Source organism: Emydura macquarii, unplaced genomic scaffold (genome assembly GCF_026122565.2).
Source record: "Emydura macquarii macquarii isolate MOO-44397 ecotype Brisbane River unplaced genomic scaffold, CSIRO-AGI_Emac_v2 contig_3113, whole genome shotgun sequence".
Taxonomy (NCBI): Eukaryota; Metazoa; Chordata; order Testudines; family Chelidae; genus Emydura; species Emydura macquarii.
The window spans coordinates 3,791,224-3,810,336 of NW_027133250.1; the positions used below are offsets into that span (position 1 = coordinate 3,791,224).

The 19,113-nt window shown below is 48.5% G+C and overlaps 1 protein-coding gene across 2 annotated transcripts in view; it reads left to right on the forward strand.

Annotated features, from left to right (window-relative positions):
- NKAIN1 (sodium/potassium transporting ATPase interacting 1) overlaps window positions 1-19,113 on the forward strand; it is a 157,862-nt gene that overhangs the window by 114,591 nt on the left and 24,158 nt on the right. Inside the window, exons 2-3 of one of the 2 annotated variants that reach the window (XM_067530721.1) lie at window positions 2,406-2,543; window positions 7,016-7,096. In XM_067530721.1, the coding sequence (XP_067386822.1) occupies window positions 2,406-2,543; window positions 7,016-7,096 (219 nt within the window). Of the gene's footprint in view, window positions 1-2,405; window positions 2,544-7,015; window positions 7,097-11,842; window positions 11,900-19,113 lie in introns of those variants that run through there. The other variant, XM_067530722.1, reaches the window with a different exon arrangement.

Genomic DNA, 19,113 nt, shown 5'->3' on the forward strand with positions numbered 1-19,113 from the left:
GACATGAGACTTGTGATAAAATTGTGAGCGTTGGCAACAATGTTAAAGAGGTTGGGGTAGAACTGGGAGGGGTCACTGACAAGCTGTAAAGACGTGAGAGAGATCCTGGTAGTTAATTTAATCCATCTAGTTGATCGTAAATGTTGAGTTGCAATTGGTTCCTGGACATGGTAGCAAAACCCATCTGAACAGAGGCTCTGGGCAGAAGCCTTCATGTTTCCAGATGCTGCGTGGGCAGAGCAAATGCACTGCCTGATCCGCACGGGGCATGTTCACAGGGGCAGGTTTTTGCAGTGAAAACCTCTTTGCAACCTGTAACTCCACCACAAAGAAAAGCTCTTTGGTTTCATTTTAATGGTATTCTTTTTTATTTTTGTTATTGCAATAGCCCCTCCGAGCCATGGACTAGGGCCTGACTGTGCTAAGACCTGGACAAACACAGAACAAAAAGAATTGTTTTAACTTTGCTGTCTGCTTTTCCTTGCTACCTGATGCTGTACGTCATTTATGAAACAATGCAGGAGGTTTGCAATACATTCAGTGTAGCGCTGATAGACTTGGTGTGTGTGTGTGTGTGTGGGGGGGGGGGGGGGGGGAGGGTGACAGCCCTGATGGCTTTGGGGTGTGTTTGTGTGTACACATGTGTATTACTGTATATGTATTCTATACAGTTAGTTCTCCATTAGATCCAAAATTGTAGTCTGTCTTATATTCTAAGCATATTTTCTAGAGCTGGCCAGAAAATGATTTCCCCCCTCCCACAAAAAAAATGTAGGCTTGGATTTTTCAATGAAAATCCAAATAATTTTTTTCCAAAAATGATTGCAGATCAAATCAAATCCAGTCAAGGATCCAGCAATGAATCCTCTAACAATGAATCATGAAGTAACAGACTGATTTGGAGGTATACCTCTAATTTTCTCCTATCCTGTAAAGGAAACTAGGAAAGACACTTGAAAAATATCAGCTGTTTGGCTGTATTGATTTCACAGAGTTTCTCTCAGTCTGGGCTAGGAAATAGTCCCTGAGGCAAATTAAACTAAGGGATGAATCTGGCCCCGACTGTTCATTCAGTGTTTTCCCCTTCGTCTGTGCCAAAAAGACGATTTCAGCAAGAGATCCTAGTGCCAATGCCCTGGATATAGCTGGGGAGAGCGGCTACTCCTCCGGTGCTGCAGTGAGGCGGGTACTTGAAGGACATTTAGTTAGAAGAATTAACTGAGCCAAACATGACAAATCTCATTCCCATTTTTATCCCACTGATCGAGTCTCCAGTGCTGGTCCAAACCCCAGCCCTACCCTTAACCCGTAACCTAAGTCACAGGCTGCTGCCCAAACCACTGTCCTCTCTACACTGCTCTTTGCTGTCTGAACCCACGCCTGGGACAGTCCGGCTCCCGAGGTGGCTTTGCCATGAGTGTCAGTAATTGCAGGGATGTGGTGGCTTCGAGATGGAACGCTGCCTCTGGGCCTCCTGACACACCTCTTGTCCTGCTGCAGGGAGGAAGGGTCTTTCTTTACAGGGCCCCATCGCTAGTCAGTGGAATTCACTGCAGGACAAACCCCAGAAGATGGATCAGAAGTGGAAAAACAGATCCGAGCCTCTTCCATCGTTGGGGAAGATTGGATCCAGATCTGAACTTCACAGCTCTGGCCCATCCCTCTCTCTGCCTGCCAGCTCCTGTCCCTGCAGCCAAGAAGGGCAATCTGGAGCCTCCAGTCTTTGCCACCAGCTCAGCGTGTCTGTGCACCTGGCTTGCTGCGGGGGAGCTGAGTGTGCAACACACCAGGCCAGGGGAGGATGAATCCCCAGGAAAGTTTCACAGGCTCTCGGCAGTTCATTTTTATAGATTCATAGATTCGAAGGGACCATCGCAATCATCTCGTCCGACCACCTGCATCACACAGGCCAGAGAACATCCCCCAAATAATTCCCAGAGCAGAGCTTGTAGAAAAACCATCCAGTCGTGATTTTAAAATGGCCAATGGTGGAGACTCCACCGACCCTTGGGAAACGATTCCAATAGTTCTGCTATTCCAATTTTGCTAGGGCGGCACCTGCTCGAGGTCTCAACAACAAATCAGGAGCCGGTGGCCTCCAGTTCAACATGGGGAGAGGTTCCTACCTGCTCACCTATGAGCTCTTGGCTGCCCAATCCCCTGGCTCACGTCTCCCTAGTCCCGCCTTCTCCAACACACCAGTTGGTGATTATTCCTAATAAATCCTCCCTGCCATGATGTATTTGCCCGGTGCTGGACGATGAATCATGCAGCCATTTCAGTCTATTGTAACTAATTGTCCATGGGATTTCCCATTAATTACACGATACACTTTGCCTTTAATGTGCTGAGAACTGCTGTGCAATGAGTAATTCTCTGCTCTGTCCCCCTTTGTTCTTTTCCAGATAGCGGCGCTGGAGAGGCAGATCTTCGACTTCCTGGGCTATCAGTGGGTGCCCATCCTGGCCAATTTTTTACACATTATGTCTGTCATCCTGGGCATCTTTGGGACCATCCAGTACAGATCCAAATACCTCATACTGGTAGGTGTTACAAGGCCGGTGCACCATGCTAACGGATCTCTTTCGCTCCCAGCACAACTTGGGACAGCGCTGCACAGGGCAGCGAGCAGGGCAGCGAGTGGCTTTACTGCTCGGGGGTAATTGACGGCACCAGCCAGCACTCAGCAGCAATGAGGGTGATTTTTAATGGCCCAGACTGTGCCAAGGAAATCCAGGCCTGAAGAGGGCCCTGCAGGCCCCACAAGAAACAGGGAAGTCGGTCACATCTGCATCACCGCCCCCGCTGCCCAGCACCCTGCCCTGGGCTCTTCATGCTTTGCATGGGAGGAGAGGGCAGGACGGGGGTGCAGTCCAGGGAGCCTGTGACTGGTCAGAAGCAACAGAAAGTTCCCGCCCGCTGGGCCACAGAGGCAGCCTGTCGCCAGCTTCTTTAGCGCTCAGGGTCCCTGCATATTTATAAAGGTTCCCACCAGGTCCACCCCGTCTGGCATTACAAGGTGCTGTGCGACCTCACCTGGCTCTGTGAGCTGCTCAAGCAGAGAGAGAGCGAGCGCCCTGTATAAACGCTGGAGAGAGATGCGGGGGCGGTAGAGAGGGTTTGGGGTTTCATTGCAAACTCAGGACTCAGCCCCGTTCATTAACAGGCTCATCAATCCTTCCAGGGACCATGGGGCAGTTTGGAGTCATCCCAAGCTGAGTTCAAGTGAAGTTCTGAGTGACCGTGGGCCAAGGCACGATGCAGTTTCCAGTAACCACAGACCACATTATGCTGTAGTTTCAGGTGACCCCAGGCTGAGTTAGGGGCAGTTTCAAGTGACCCCAGGCCAAGTTAGGGTGTGGTTTCAAGTGACGCCAAGTTGAGTTATAGTGATGTTTCAAGTGACCCCCCCAGGCCAACTTACAGCTTCATGTGGGATTTGCCGTTTCAGTTGGTTTAGACAGAAAACAGGTTGAAACTGACTGTTTGTGCAGAGTTTATTCTGAGGTTCGGGGTTCATTTGAAGCTCAGGCAGAGTGACGCCCATGTGAATTGCTCCAAAGAAAATGAGAAAAGACGGAGGAGGAGGGAGGGAGATGTTTGGAGGAGGAGGTCAGAGGAAAGGGGAAGTTGAATGAATGTGGAACAGGGCAGGAATAGAATGAGGGGTGGGATTTCCTTCCTCAGTCCCTTCCGCCTGCCCACGCCTCGGAGTGGGAGGCAGAAGCAGCCTGACTGAGTGATGAAGCCAGCCACACAGCGGTGCGGATGGTTGAAAAGTTGCTGGTGGAACATTTGATGCAACGAAATCAAAACATTGCATGGGAACAGACTGATTTTGCTGAAATTTTTGACCAAAAAAAAAAAAATTAAACCTTTTTGTTTCGATAAAATTGAAGTGCTTGGATGGAACGTTATCGTTTGGACTGGCATATTCTACGATCTGCAACTCAAAACTCGAAAGCCAGAGTGCAGCATTTCGACTGTAGCGCTTTGGCAAGGTCCTTTTGATGTTTCCAAAATGAATTTGTTTTAGAAATTTTGTTTAGGGGGAAATTTCTAAATGTAGACTTTTTGTTCTAATCTGGGGGGACCGGCAAGCCCACGGTTTGACTGGCTCTGTGTGGCAGGGTTTGGGCCATTTCCCCCAGTGCCCTCGGTTCCTGGTGCAACTACAGCTCGAGGACCAGTTGATTCAGGGACCTTAAATGTTACTGACCTTCTTGGTGTTACATCCCCACCCCCAGATGCTAACCCTCTGCGGGGTCCAGGCAGGCTGAGGTCTGGCCTGTGCTCATGAACCATTCCACCGTCTCCATCCCTGGAGACCTTGCCAGACCTCTCTACCTTCCTAGGTTTGTGGCTTTTGTTGGGAACTGAGGGCAGAAGTTTGGGATTGCAGGAGGAGGTGGACGGAGGAGCTACAGAAAGGAGGCATGAGGAAAAGATGATGAGGATGAGATCTAAGGGCTTGTTACTTCCTGAACACCGTTGCTGGACTGGCTGCCCTACATGTAGAAGCAGAAGTGAATAATAATCCTGGGCTGACCCAGAAAATGCAGCACAGGCCCCACGTGTGCTGCATTTGTGTCCCTCTTGCTTTGCCTGCACTGAGTACACTCTTCTTACATCTTCTCTGGGGCCTTTTCTGCACGGGGGTTTTTCACACTGATGTAGCTGCTGCCAGAGCTAACCCCTAATGTAGATATGCTGCAACAGTGTAAACAGTGACCCTCTTGCACTACAGTGTTTTACACTGGTTTGCACCCAGCCAAGGGTTTGCACCAGTGCAGCTGTACTGACAGAACTACCTTCGGCCTGGTCTACACCTAATGATTATACTGGCATAGCTATATTGGTCAGGGGTGTGATTTTTTTCACACCCCTACCAGGAAAAGCTGGGCCAGCAAAAGCCCTAGAGCAGACACAATTATACCTGAAAAAAATGTCCTTTTCTTGGTATATCTTAAACCAGGTCCCCAGTTCAGGGACCTGGTTTAAGCTATGCCAGCACAACAATTATTTTGCCAGTATAAATTGCGTCTCCACTAAGAGGGGTTACTGGCATAGCTTTCTAGTGTAGGCAAGGCCCCTGTTTAAATAAACCCAGTGCTGACAAGCCAGAATCCTTCTCAATGATGCTGTAATTCCCAGCCGGTTAATTGGGAAATGTGGACTGCAGCAGCGGCCAAACGTCAGCTAATTCATCCTGTCAAATTCTCCCACTCATCTGCCCCAGGGGACAGTTCAATTGCCATTTTTATCCTTGTTTTACATTGGGTGAATGACTACACAAGGAGCAAGGCACAGTGAGACAGGACTCCTGGGTTCACGTTACAGTGCTGCCACTGACTTGTTGCATGACCTCAGACAACTCATGCCAATGCTCTGTGCCTCAGTTTCCCCATCTGTGACAGGGAGAACAGTCCTGATCTAATGCACAAGAGGAAACGGGAGGATCTTGCCCATGTTTGTGAAGTTGCTCCAACATCCTTAAGTGGCAGGTGCTTTAAACTTGCATTGTATTTTTGTAGAACAGATTGCACGGATGCAAATGCTGCAAAATGATTTCCTCTGGGAACGTATTCAGACAACCACTCATCATAACAGCACACTTAGCTCTCGTAATCTGTAGATCTCAAAGCACTTTACATAGGAGGACAGGACTCCTTATTCCCACTTTACAGATGGGGAAACTGAGGCACAGAGCGTTTTGGCAGTGGTCTCTTTGGGTCACACTGCCATCCTCTGCCGGTGCTCTGGATGACAGAACCATAAATGCTGTCATGTGACATCATGACCTGTACGGTAGAATTTATAGTCAGTATATACCAGTCAGTGTCTTGTTCTGTGCTGAGGAGCTTTGGAGAAACCCTGAGCATTTCCTCTCCCATCCTATTCTGTACTGGACCCTGGTGAGAAGGTGTGAATGCCGCTACAGCGGCAAGGTTGGTAAAACTGGGGCTTCGTGATTGATTTTAACTATTGGAACCACTTCTTTATCATAGGGGATTTCTGCTTTAACCCCTCTGAATCCTGCCTGTGTTCACCCCACGCCTGGTAGGGAGGAGTGGACAGGTGTTTTTGGTTTGACATTGTCTGGTCTCTGTCCTTTTAGAGATGGGCCTGAGCTTCAGTTACAGATCTAGATGAGGCTTTCCCTAAAGTCTAGGAGTGTTTAGATGGCAGAAGGGGGTCAATGCTGGGGGAGAAGGTTGGTCCAGAACCCTTCTGTGGTTGATTCAATTGTAGTTTATTAACATAAGGCAGGTAGCTTAGTCTAGTAGCCTAACCACGTGTCTGGGAGCCGGGAAATTTTATTTCTGATACCGATTCATTGCATGAGCAAGTCATTTCACTTTGTGTGCCTCAGTTTCTCCATCTGTAACACGGGAATAACAATACCTACACACCTATCTCCTGGGCATGTGTGCAGAATTCGAGGGCTAATTAGCTGATATTGCTAAGGTGCTGCAGATATGTGTAAAGTTACACAGATTTTCATTTCCAAAGCCCTGTATGCTTTCGGGATCAACAGATTACAAGTAATGGGCCTGACTGTCTTCTCCCTGTTGCTGATGTAAATCAGGAGTAACCCCTCTGAAATGTGATGTAAATCTGGTGTCCGTGAAAGCACAATTGGGTCCATTATTCATTAAACAATGCGTTTGGTTGCACGTGCTGGTGAGCTGCAGGCAGCGACGGGAGCTCATGCACCAGCCCAGCTTCTGCATGCACAAACACTTGATGCATGGAGCTGTCTCTTTCTGCAAGGCTCACATGGACAGGGCCTGATCCAAAGCCCCTTGAAGTCAGCAGAAGACTCCCATTGAGCTCAGTGGGATTTGGCTCAGGCAGAAAGCGGGTGCTGGAGAAATCTCAAAGCCATTGGGTCTCTTTCAAACACCATGCCCGAATGCAGCAAAGTCCCACGCCACCCAGCTGCTTCTCTCCGGCTGCTATGGGCTGGTTTCCTCTTCTGCATTTCTGAGCCTTTGTCTCTTTCTCTTCCCAGTACGCAGTGTGGCTGGTGCTGTGGGTTGGATGGAATGCATTCATCATCTGCTTTTACCTTGAAGTTGGACACCTGTCACAGGTAATTACCTCTGCCATGGCACTGAGCACCCGCTCTGGAAGAGCCTGGCCTGCCTGCCTCTCGGGTTTCTTGTTCCTTACGTTACTGCTGCTGTTCCTCACGCAGATGGAGGTCACGATGCTGGGGAAGAGCAGCGCTGGGGTGGGAGGTCACAGGGCGTTTTTACTTCTGCTGCTGTTTGCTGGTTTGCACCTTTCTTTCTTTCTTTCTTTCTTTCTTTCTTTCTTTCTTTCTTTCTTTCTTTCTTCAAAGCATAGCACTCCAATAGTTCTGGCTCGCAGGAGGTGGTGTGGCTTAATGATCTGCGTGTTTCCCCCAAATGCAGCTCCGCTGCTGTTTGAAGGATGGCACAGAGAATTGGGCGCTGGACTGAGGCTCCAGAGACCTGGATCCTGCCTAAGCCACACACTCCCAGTGAGACCTTGGGGAAGTTACTTAATCTGTCCTGTGCCTTTGGTCTGTGTCTGTAAAATGGGGATGATACTTCTCTACCACGCAGCGGTGTAGGGAGGATAAAGTTCTATCCATGGGGGTGACATGCTCAGACACTCTGGGGATAAGGACCCTATAAGTAACCTCATTTGTCACCTGCAACATCACCTGGCCTAGTCACACACAGCTCTGCTAGTGTCCCTCGGCCCTGACTTGCAGCTTCGCCAGTTATCCCAGTCCTGAGTTACAGCTGGTCAAAACGTTTCCAGTGGAACATCTTTCAGCTGGAAAATGAGAGAGACAAGGGGGGTGAGGAAATATCTTTTATTGGACCAACTTGTGTTGGTGAAAGAGACAAACTTTCAAGCCACATGGAGCTTTTCTTCAGGTGGGGGGAACCTCATATCCTGGGATCAACACAGCTACAACAAGACTGCAGACCACAACTGGAAAATGGGGATTCAGTGAATTTTGCGAGAATGTACTGATTTTGTCAAATATTTGTTGGGAAATTAACTAAATATTTCATTTCAATAAGGTCAAAATGTTTTGTTTTGACATAATCATTTTGACTTTTACAGTATATTGTATCAGTCAAAAGAATAAAGTAGAAACCTTTAGATTTTGATAAGGTCGTAACAAAATATTTTCAGAATATTTCATTTCGTACAAAATTCTGAGATTTCAACTTTTCATCCCAATTTGGGATGAAACTGAATTTCAGTATCTTGGAATTTCCTGCAGGATGGAAATTCTGTTTTCTGGCCAGTTCTATTCTGAGTCTCTTTTCGCGGAAATTTGTGGCTGCGAGCGGAGGGGGACAAGTGTCGTATGGGTGAATATGCCAAAGCTCTCAACTTTGTTTCTACTATTAACCTCACCCACATTTGCAGAGGCTGGGGTGAAATCCTGGCTCCATTGAAGTAATTAGGAATTTTGCCACTGACTTCAAAAGGGTCCAGATCTCACCACAGGTCTCCAGAAGTGAAGAGCTAGTGTTTCCCCTCCTCCTCTTCCTCACACCCTACATCTCCTCCCTTCTACGTCCTTTCATCATCAGTGCTCCACTTGCTTCATATTACAACCAGTGAAAACTGCAGACATCTGCACTGTGTATCCAGCGGCCCCAGTTCCAGGCATTGGACACACAGGTCAGACTTCAGAGCAAGGGATGGGCCATGGGCAAAGGGGCTAGAGTCCAACATCACTTAGACAGTACAGGAAAGTCTCTGCCATTCGGAGGCTCAGCCTCTGTATAACAATGCTTTCTCACTCTGTGTACTAAGCCCTTGGCAGATGGATGAGCACATTGGTTCACTATTGTGGAGCAGAGGGGCCCACGAGCACCGGGCAGTGCATAGTGGCTTGTTATTGTAGGGTTGCTCCTCAGCACAGAGCTGCATACGCTGGTTTTTGGGGTAGCTCGTGTCGCCTGGGCAACACACATTGGTTGTTTTTTGTCGAGCTATCTGTAAGTGCTGGGCAGTGCCCATTGATTTTATTAATTATTATTATTATGGTAGTGTCTGGGAGCCTTAACTATGGACCAGCACCCCATTGTGCTAGGTGCTGTACAAACACGGAACAAAAAGGTCGTCCCTGCCCCAAAGAGTTTCCAGTCTAAGACAAGAGACAACAGATAGAGACTGTAGGAAGGCGCTGTGGCCTTCCTTGGAGCCTGGTCCCGAGGAAGGGTCGCAATGCCCAGGCCGGACAGGACCACCAACCTACAGAGACGGACAGGGGAGCACAAGGAAACAATGAGACGATAACGGTCAGCATGACAGGCAGTGATCTCAGCCCCAGGGTTGCTCATGAGTGCTGTTGTGATCACCATGTTTCTCCTCAAAGGTTTCGGGCATGATGGTTTCCCCGCAGGGTGTTTTGGGTGTGACGGTTTCTCCTCATGGCATGCAGGGGGCAATGATTTCTCCACCCAATGATTTGTATGCAGTGTTTTTTTCTCATGATGGCTGCTCCTTGTAACTCTTTCTCTCCGAGGTGTTTCGGTTGCTGTACGTTTGTCCTGCAATAGTTTCTCCTCACAAGGTTCGTGCTGTGATTTTTTCTGACCAGTGATGGTTTCAGCTCACCAGGATTCAACCAACATGAGTTCACCCCACGCCGGTTGTTTCCACCTCACGCTGACGTGATCCTAGTGCTTGCACTTCTGAAAGAGCAGTTGGGATGTGCTGCTCTTTGGTGTTCACGGATGCCTCTTCTAACAGCATCTGGAGAGCCACCAAATGGGGTGACTCCCACGGTGTTCTACAGGGACTCATTTCCGGGTGTCAGGGAAGGACGGAGGCATCTCAGTGGATATGGAGGGGTCCCTGGGGCAGCCTGCTCGCCATCAGTGGGGCTGAACTCTGCATTCCTGCCCTGTGTTGGCATGACCTACACATCTGGCTGGCGGAATACAAAGTAATCTCCCATGTACACCTTGTAGGGCAACTGTTACTTCTTTATCTCTTCCGAACAACCACGGCACCCCCTCCCCAGCCTCTCCTGAAAGGCAGCGCGTGACACTTTCACTAAATCTAAAGGGATGTGTGCATTTAGTGGCGATGGCAAAATCACCTTCTGAAACACCAGCTCCATTTACCCACCAGACAGAGATGGATAGCGCTGCTGGCTTTCCATTTTGTTGCTTAGATCCATCAGCGTCCCGGGAAGGGCGGTGAAAGGCGGGTGATGGGGTTGGGTGGCTAGGAAGCGAGCAAAACAGCCAGGCCTGGCTGCGGATTCGAACATGGAGCAGTGGAGAGCAAAATTAATGAGACTGATTAATTGGGAATTTCAGGGCGCTCGTTAATCATGAGCTCTCACTTAGTGCTGCCTCAATTTATGGATTGCATGAATTAGACAACACAATTTCATACGCCAACGCTGCAGCTCTCACGGCTTCCGTTTGCAGAGACGCCGCTGCAGCTGCTGCTGGATCGGATCCATCTGTGTGTCACTATAGCAAGAAACTTTCCACAGGCACTTAACAGGTGGTTATAGCCAGAAAAGAATCTGGGTAAAAGTAGCTCCTTGTCACTCAGCAGAGTGAATCCCTGTGCACCTCTGAGGCCTGGAATACACCTAAATGTTTTGCCGGCATAGCATGGTACATTGATACTCCAGGGACTGTAGTGGTATAGCAGCGCTGTAGCTATGCTGGCATAACCTCGTAGTGTGGATACAGCCTACCATGAGGCAGGGGTTTTTCTGTCAATATAGGAACACCACCTCCCTGACCAACGGTAGGTAGGTCAATGGAATCATTCATCTGTCAGCTAGTTGCTCTACTCTGGGGGTTAGGTCGGCACAGCTACGTTGCTCAGTGGCGTGGATTTTTCACATCCTGGATAGACACAGCTATGTCAGTCTAAATTTTAAGTGTAGACCAGCCCTTAGGAGTGTGAAAAAAATCACCCCCAACCCACATAGCTATGCCAGCAAAACCCCAGTGTAAACACAGTTGTGCTGGCAAAAAAAAAAAAAAAAATCCTTGAGCCAGGAGAGCTTATTTCTTTGGACAACTGATATAAACCGTACCAGCAAAATCATTCTTTTTCTGGTGTAAGCTGCATCTTCTCTAGCAGGCTGTGCCAGTATTGCTAACCCCATATCTGTCCTGTTACACCCACTTACCATTTCTAGTGCAGACAAGGCCCTTCACAGATCCTCTCATTTGACTGCCGTGGACACATTTTACACAGATCAGCCCGGCAGAGTGAATCCAGCTAAAGGAGAGAGAGCCAGAGTCTATTCTGCCTCATACACCAGCAGCAACAGAATTGTCAGCGGTGCTTAGCTTGCTGAGATCCTGGGCCTTATTCTCCATCGCCCTGTGCTTTGTACCGTCATTCGCCCCAGTGCAGAGCGTGCGCAAGCTGGGCAGGAATCCATAAAAATGGCGGTGTTTTGCATGCACTTTGCACTGGTGTAAATGACGTTGCAAGGTGCAGTGCAATAAAGAGTTGGCCCCTTGATTACGGTTGATGCTTCTGCTGCAAGAGGGGAAGAGGCATGAACTGAGCTTGGTATTTCTGATATCAGGTTGTGCCTGTCATGCCAGCAATGGGACAGAACTCCTTGGGACCTGGGACTCTGTAATATATCATGGATGCCCCTTGGTTGCTATATGTGCAACTTTCATTAATGTATGATCTTTATATAGCAAGTGTCAGGCTTTAGGACCATGCATGGAAGCACAGGGCTATTCTGCTGGCTCACCAAGCCGTCAGAACAGGTGGGTCTCATTAGAACACATTAGGACAGGAGTCTAAAAGGCTGCACCCAGTCTCTTTGAGATGAGGAAGAGCTAGAAGAGGGAAGATTAGGAGGTCTGGGGAGACATTGTAATCTCCTGTGGGAGCTCTGGTGAGTTTTGTTTATAGGTACAGGCTTCCCTTAGGATTTGGTTCCTTACACTGATAATCATTAATAATAATGATAATTGCCCTGTGTGTATGTGCTGTTAGGAGCAATGTGGGGAGTCCAGCTGTTCACATGCTCTTAATGTTCAATGCCCTGTGTAGTTTTCTGATAGGCAGGGACACAGCTTGGAGAGCTGGAAGTATCTGTGGTAAATTAATTCTTGGTGTGTTAATGGATTTGAAAAATCACCAGAAATTCCCTTGCAGTGACTATTTCCAGCAGCCATCTAGAGCCATTGCTGCCTGCCAGCCTCCAGCTAGGAGCTAGGTTTGTTTCCTCAATGTAGGTCTACAGCCAGCCTCCTTCGGTGCTAAAACAAAGAGCTCTGCAGCATCATCCCCACTTCTGAGCTCAGCTGCTCCTGCTTTCAGGCCTGATCCAGCTCTCCTTGAAGTTCATAGGAGCCTTTCAGTGGGAATCAGGGTGGATCCCTTAATCTGCCACCATGCCCAGTCACTCATGTTTAACAATGTGCCTTCCCTTGTATGTAGCTGTGACACTGGTTACCTTCTCCAGACCTGAAGAAGAGCTCTGTGTCAGCTTGTCTGTCACCAACAGAAGTTGGTCTGGTAAATGAAATGACCTCTGCCATCTTGTCTCTCAAATACCGGGAATGTCGAGTAAAATCTTCTCTGGCTTTTGGTAGGTGGCTCATTGGAGGTCTGGGAGATGTGGGCTCGGAGATTTTCCAGGCCTTAGCAGAAATGGCAGTAACACTAGAGCCTGGTCTACACTACATACTTTTGTTGACCAAAGTCTGCTTTTTGTGCCAAAACAGTGCTGGTGAACACACTGCTCACACGCGCGCCTCTCCACCCCCAACCAACCCAACTCCTTTGATTTTGCGACAAAGTAAAACCACCTTGAGGAGAGGCATAGAGCTTTTTGTGTCAAACTTTTAGTGACAAAGCATCAGTGTGGGCACCGTGCTTGGTGAATGGCCTCCAGGAAGTGTCCCACAATCTCCATCCTGAGTGCTTGAACTCTGCTGCCCTGCAGCCATCTGCCCCTCCTCTGTCAAGTCCTAGGAATTTTTAAAATTCCATTTCCTGCTGGGTTGGGGTGGAGAGCTCACATCTCATCTTCCCAGCTGACCCTGGCGGCTCCAGGCACCAAACGCTTTCCCGCTTGGAGCACACCAGAGCTTCTGGATCTGATCAGCGTCTGGGGGAAAGGAGGCTGTGCAGTCCCAGCTCCGCTCCAGCTGAAGGAACTTCGATACGTAGGGTCAGATTTCTCGTTTAATGGCGGAGAAGGGCTATGAACGGGATGTGCTGCTGTGCTGTGCGAAAATCAAGGAGCTGCAGCATAGTTACCAGAAGGCTAGGGAGTCAAACATTGCTCTGGTGCACAGCCAAAGACCTGCTGCTTTTATAAAGAGCTGGAAATTATCCTCAGCGGCGACCCCACGTCCACCACCAAGAGACCCATGGATACCTCCACAGGCCTGGAGACAGCGGAAACTGGAGTCAACCCTGACGAAGAAAGTGGATAAGGAGGTCAAGTTGAAGGACGATGCGGAGCAGGGGACCGGGTCGTCTGTTGACCTGGGGAGCTAGGACTTCATCTCGATCCCGGAGGCTTTGAGCCAGTCCCAGCCTTACAGCTCTGGCGTGCAGGGTGGAGGAGAGGGGAGCTCGTAAGTGGTGTGTGTGTTTTTTTTTTTTTTGAGCTGATGCTGCTTAGGTACATGAAGTACTGCTGTCCTTTTGCCTTGATGCATTATACAGCTGGTTGAAGGGATAGAAATGCACAAGAATAACTGTTGGCATATACTTCCCATTCCCCTGTTCAGCTAGGCAGTGCAGCGGAAAAGTGTGTTATTGCACACAGAGATTTCACGGGAATCCTCCTGAGAGATCTCGAGGAAACTTTCTTGGAGGTACTCGCCAATCCTCTGCCAGAGATTCCTTGGCAGAGCTGCTTTGTTTCTTCCCCTTTGTAGAAAACTTTCCTGCACCAATCAGCAATCACTTGTGCAGGGACCAAAGAGGCACGCAGGCGAGCAGAAGAGGGACCTGGTTTGAAGCTGCTTGCATGGAGGAGATGCATCCCTGTTTACTCTCAGGAGTGAGATGTCAGCTTCTATGGCCCCTGCCTGTGGAAAATGGTGTCACAGCTTGAAATTTTGTCCCTATCTACCTGCATCAATACCCCAAACAATCACCCAGAACCTTTTTCCCAGCTTAAGTGCCCCCTACCCCTGGGAACAACTCACCATGCTCTGGGCAATCATTGAGCTGTGCACTTAACAAGGGACAGTGAGAATGAGGTGCATCTACAGGAATGAGTGCACTAACAGCACTGATTAACCATAATGCTTCTGTTCATTGCTTGTTGTGCTTCTACAGATGTGCCCTTGAGGGGAACCCCCTCCACACCTGCCGAATACCTGTGGCTGATAAGAAAATGACCACAGAGATGCAAAGAGGAGTCCAAGAACTCCTCCAGTTCTCTGAGTTGGAAAAAAAGAGAAAAAAGGGCATGGAGACACTGTGTCCAAAAATCAGAAAATTGTTAGGCAGGAGAGAAGAGAGAACCAGAAGTGAGTAATAGCAGGTCATCAGCACATGATAAAAGCTATGGAGGAGCAAATGGAGCTGCTAAGGTTACTCATAATGCTTCAGACTGAATTTGTGCATGCTTGCTGTCCCTTGCAGCCAATACAGAACTGCTTTCCATGCCCTCCTCAAACTCCACCCACACATTCCTACCAAACTCTCGGCCTGTCTTGGTACCCCGTTCACTCCAGAGTGATAGCTGGACTTGCACCCAACTGTCATAGATCACACTACCCCTCACTGCTTCTCCTCTCCAGGCCAGCTTTTTGTGTGTTGTGAATAAATGTTATTTAATAAAGACATACTCTGTGAAGAATAAGCAACCTTTATTTGTCTCTTGCACAGAGTTGTAGCTCATGTTAATACACAATGGAAGCTATGACAGCAGTCATAGCGTGGCACAGTGCAGTTTATAAAAACATCTTGTTGTTAATTGTCAAAATGGTTCCTCAAGGCCTCTCTGATTCAAATGGCCCTCCTATTGTGCTCCTCTAATACCCCTGACATCTGGCTGTTCATCGTCAACTGCAAAGCGATCTGCCTCTGCTCTCCACCCAGGGGGAAACTTTTCACCTTTAGCTTCACAAATATTATGGAGCACACGGAAGGCTGCTAAAACCATGGGAATATTTTTCTCATTTAGGTTTAATCTGCCATAAAGACATCACCAGCGAGCTTTTAATCTGCCGAATGCACATTCAACCATCATTCAGCACCTACTCACCCTGTTATTGAAATGCTCCTTGCCTCTATCCAGGTTGCCCATATAAGTCTTCAGGAGCCATGGCAGCAAGGGATAGGCTGGGTCTCACCGGATCACTGTGGGCTTTTCAACATCCACCATTGGAATTTTTGGTCTGGAAAGAAAGTCCCTGACTGCAGCTTTGTGTACAGGCCCGTGTTCCTGAAGATGTGTGTGTCATGCACCTTCCCTGACCAACCCTTGTTGATGTTAGTGAAATACCCACGGTGATCCACAAGTGGCTGCAGTACCAGTGCCCCTTTCTATTGATGTACTCCATTGCAAGATGGGCCGGGGTCAAAATTGGGATGTGCAGCCATCTATCGCCCTGCCGCAGTAAGGGAACCCTATTGCTGCGAAGCCATCCACTATTTCACGCACATTTCCAAGACTCACAGTCCTTCGTAGCAGAATGCGATTAATGGCCCTGCACACTTGTGATAACACAGCTCCAACGGTGGACTTCCCGCTTCCAAACTGATTAGCGACCGACTGGTCGCAGTCTTTAGTTGCCAGCCTCCACACGGCGATCGCCACGCACTTCTCCACCGAGAGGGCAGCTCTCATTCTGGTGTCCTTGAGCCGCAGGGCATGGACGAGCTCTGCACAGAGTTCCATGAAGGTGGCTTTGCACATTTGAAAGTTCTGCAGCCACTGCTCGTCATCCCAGGCCTGCATAGCGATGCAATCCCACCACTCAATGTTTGTTTCACATGCCCAAAAGTGGTGGTGCACCGTGTGCGGATGCTCCATTAATGCAAACAGTAATCCGGAGTTGTTTGTTTGCATGGCACACAGCAGGTCAGGCGCCTCGGATTCCAGTTTCGAGTGCGAGCTCATGATACACTGCATGACCAGCCGCGATGTGTTCAGCACACTGACAGCAACAGTGGAGAGCAGTGCAGGATCCATCCTTTCAGACAGAGATGGCGGGTGCTCAGGAAACTGGGGCCGTTAAAAATGCCACAAAACGCAGTCAGAAACCCATGGAATGACGGGACGGAAAGCACTGCCTCATGGGATGTTGAGCCCGCCCCCATGATGCAGTGCGATCCTCTCCACCTTCCCAAAACTCCAAGCGGCACAAGGCGGCGAGTTGCACAGTGGGACATCTGCCCACAGTGCACTGCTCTCACTGTCGACGCTAGAGCACCAAGTGTGGACGCGTTTCGGTGACCCAATGAGTGCAGTGTGGACAGGCACAAGCGTTGCAATTACAGCGCTTTTTGATCATCGCTGTAACGTGCAGCGACAACACTTTCTAGTGTAGACAAGGCTTTAGGTATTTGAATTAAATATATGTTTACAAACAACACCACCCCCAATTTAAATAGACGGAATAAAAACAACTGCTCTCCGTTTATCAGGTTTCACTTGCGTGGTGTTTCTCATGTCACAGTTCTACCAATTCTCCAGTTAGCTGTAGTCTTCCGGGAAAACCATCGTCAAAAAGAATTCAATTCCGAATGTGGGTGCAGGAAGGTGCTTGTTTGAAAATGGAACAAGTGGGTGCTGGAGGCTGGCTTCGTGGACCAATCTGAGACCAGAGTCGATATTTTGATAGTGAATGAGAGATGGTAGGTAGGTTGGGGATGGGTCAGAAGGGGCCTTGAAAATGAAGACAAGTAAATCAAGTTTGATGTGCTCCAGAAGGGGGAGCCAGCCAGGGGAAGGATGCAGAGAGTGTTCCATTGTGCAACAAAGGAATGGGCTAGGAAAAGGATCTGTGCAGCAGCACAGCAATGGATGTGAGCAGGGCAAGACTGCATTTGTCAAGGCCAGACAGAAGCATGCTGCAGTCATTGAGAGGTGAGATAATGAGAGCCTGGGTGAGATATTTTAGCTGTGTGGATGGATAGGAGAGGCCATATCTTAGAGATATGCAAAAAGAATTGGCAAATTTTAGGCATAGTCTGGCTGTGAGGACCTAAAGAGACTTCTTAATTGAAGATGACGTCTAGATTATGGGCCTGAGTGCCAGGAGGATGATGGTGTTGTCTGCATTTTCAAGAAAGAAGAAGGTGGAGAGATCTTGGGGGAGCTCTGGTTTATCCCTGTTGATCGTGAGCTGATGGTTGGACCTCCACGAGGTGCTGTCAGAGACAAGCTGAGATTTTCGTTAGAAGAGAAAGGAGGCAGGTCTGGAGCAGAGAGGTAGATCTGTGATGGAAGAGAGGGCAAAAAGTCAAGGTTGCAGGAGAGTAAAGCATGGAGATGATCATCAACACTCTCAGTGGAAGAAAGGACAAAGAAGAGAGAGCTGAGAGCAGACAAGAAACTGATGGACTGAATGCAAGGTTGCGAGGGCAGATGCTGATGGGTGGTGCTGGAAGAGATCAGATCATGGTCAGAGAGGGGGACTCAGCAACAGAGAGAGCAGTGCTGGTTGAAGACCACATTGAGTGAGCCGCCCTTCTGACGAGAGGGAGAGTTGAACCAGCACTGCAGGTGGAATTGAGAGATGAGGGCAAGGAAACAGGCAGCTATGGCATTTTACAGAGCGCTTCTGAAAGGCACAAAGCAGGGAAGATGGGAGGCTGGTACCACTACTGGGGCAGAGTTAAGGCTGGTTAACCAATGCACTCCAGCTTTAAGAAGCATTTCAGCTTGGAAGCAGGAGAAGAGGCTGTATCGGGGTGATGGAGATTGGAATGATTCTAGAGGCCTGATTGTCTTGTGTTTGCATCCAGTGTCGTTATTTACATCGGTGCAAAGTGGCTGTAAGACTAGATAACAAGGGTAACATTTTGTTCTGCTTTAAATGACTGCACAAGGAAAAGGAGCAAAGCAAAGCCAAAGCTCATATTGTGCAAATATGTGGCACTGTTGCTGTTTGCGTGAAAGCTCCCAGCAGTTGCAGCAATAAATTTCAGCAAAAATGTTATGACAACATTAAATTATTAATAAAAGTTTGTGTTGTTAAAATTAATGGCAGCACAGAGAGCTGTAAAGTGACGTTGAGAAGAAGCAGGGGAATCTTACACTGTCAAAGAGCTGGGATGCAGAGAAATAGGCACGTTGATAAGCAGCAGGTATCTAGAGACACGGGTTTGCTCCACACCACCCACCATGTGTAGCTTCGGGATGTGTTGAGTGCAGGTTTGTTATTTCTCTTTCTGCAATTGCTAGAAGATGCTGTCAAGATGTGTGTTTGAAGTTTTTTAAATCCAGGTTTTTAATACATACCCCTTAGATGTTGGAAGGTGAAACTTCTCTCTTTGCGGGATTTTTTTTCTCTCCATCAGCTCGACCCGCTGTTCTGTTATCACAGGCCTGCTGATGAGCACTGGGTGCCAAGGAGCCTCAGGAAGCATAGCAGCTGGTTTGTTATTGTAGGGTTGCTCTGGGAGGTGGAGACTGGATTCTTGTTTGAAACTCTCTGAGACTCCTGAGTCTACAAAACTGGGTTATTAATCCTTTTTGGTAAAGAGCCATTAGTACCCTGAGATTATTGGTATTTCCATTTTTGCTTGGGCTGGGGCAATCTCACTTGCCTCTGTCTTGGTTTGCATGGAGTTCAGCTCTTTCAGTTTCAGTCCTGGATGGGGCAGGCTGTGCCGAAATCGAACAGAAATGGAAAATAAGTTTGAGAAAAGTACACAAGCTTTCGCAAGCCTCCTAAACATTTGGTCGCTTTTGCAGTATGGATCTGGATGGAGACCCACCAAACTCATTCCACACACAGGCTGAGGATTGGACAAATGCAGTCTATTGTGGGCACATCAGCTGCATCTGCAGAAACGTGAGGGGCCCTTGGTGCCCTCCTTTAACCCCCCACCCTGCATTGTTGTTATTAAATAAGAAGAATCCCTAGCTCTTATCTAGAGTTTTTTGCATCAATAGATCTTGCAGTG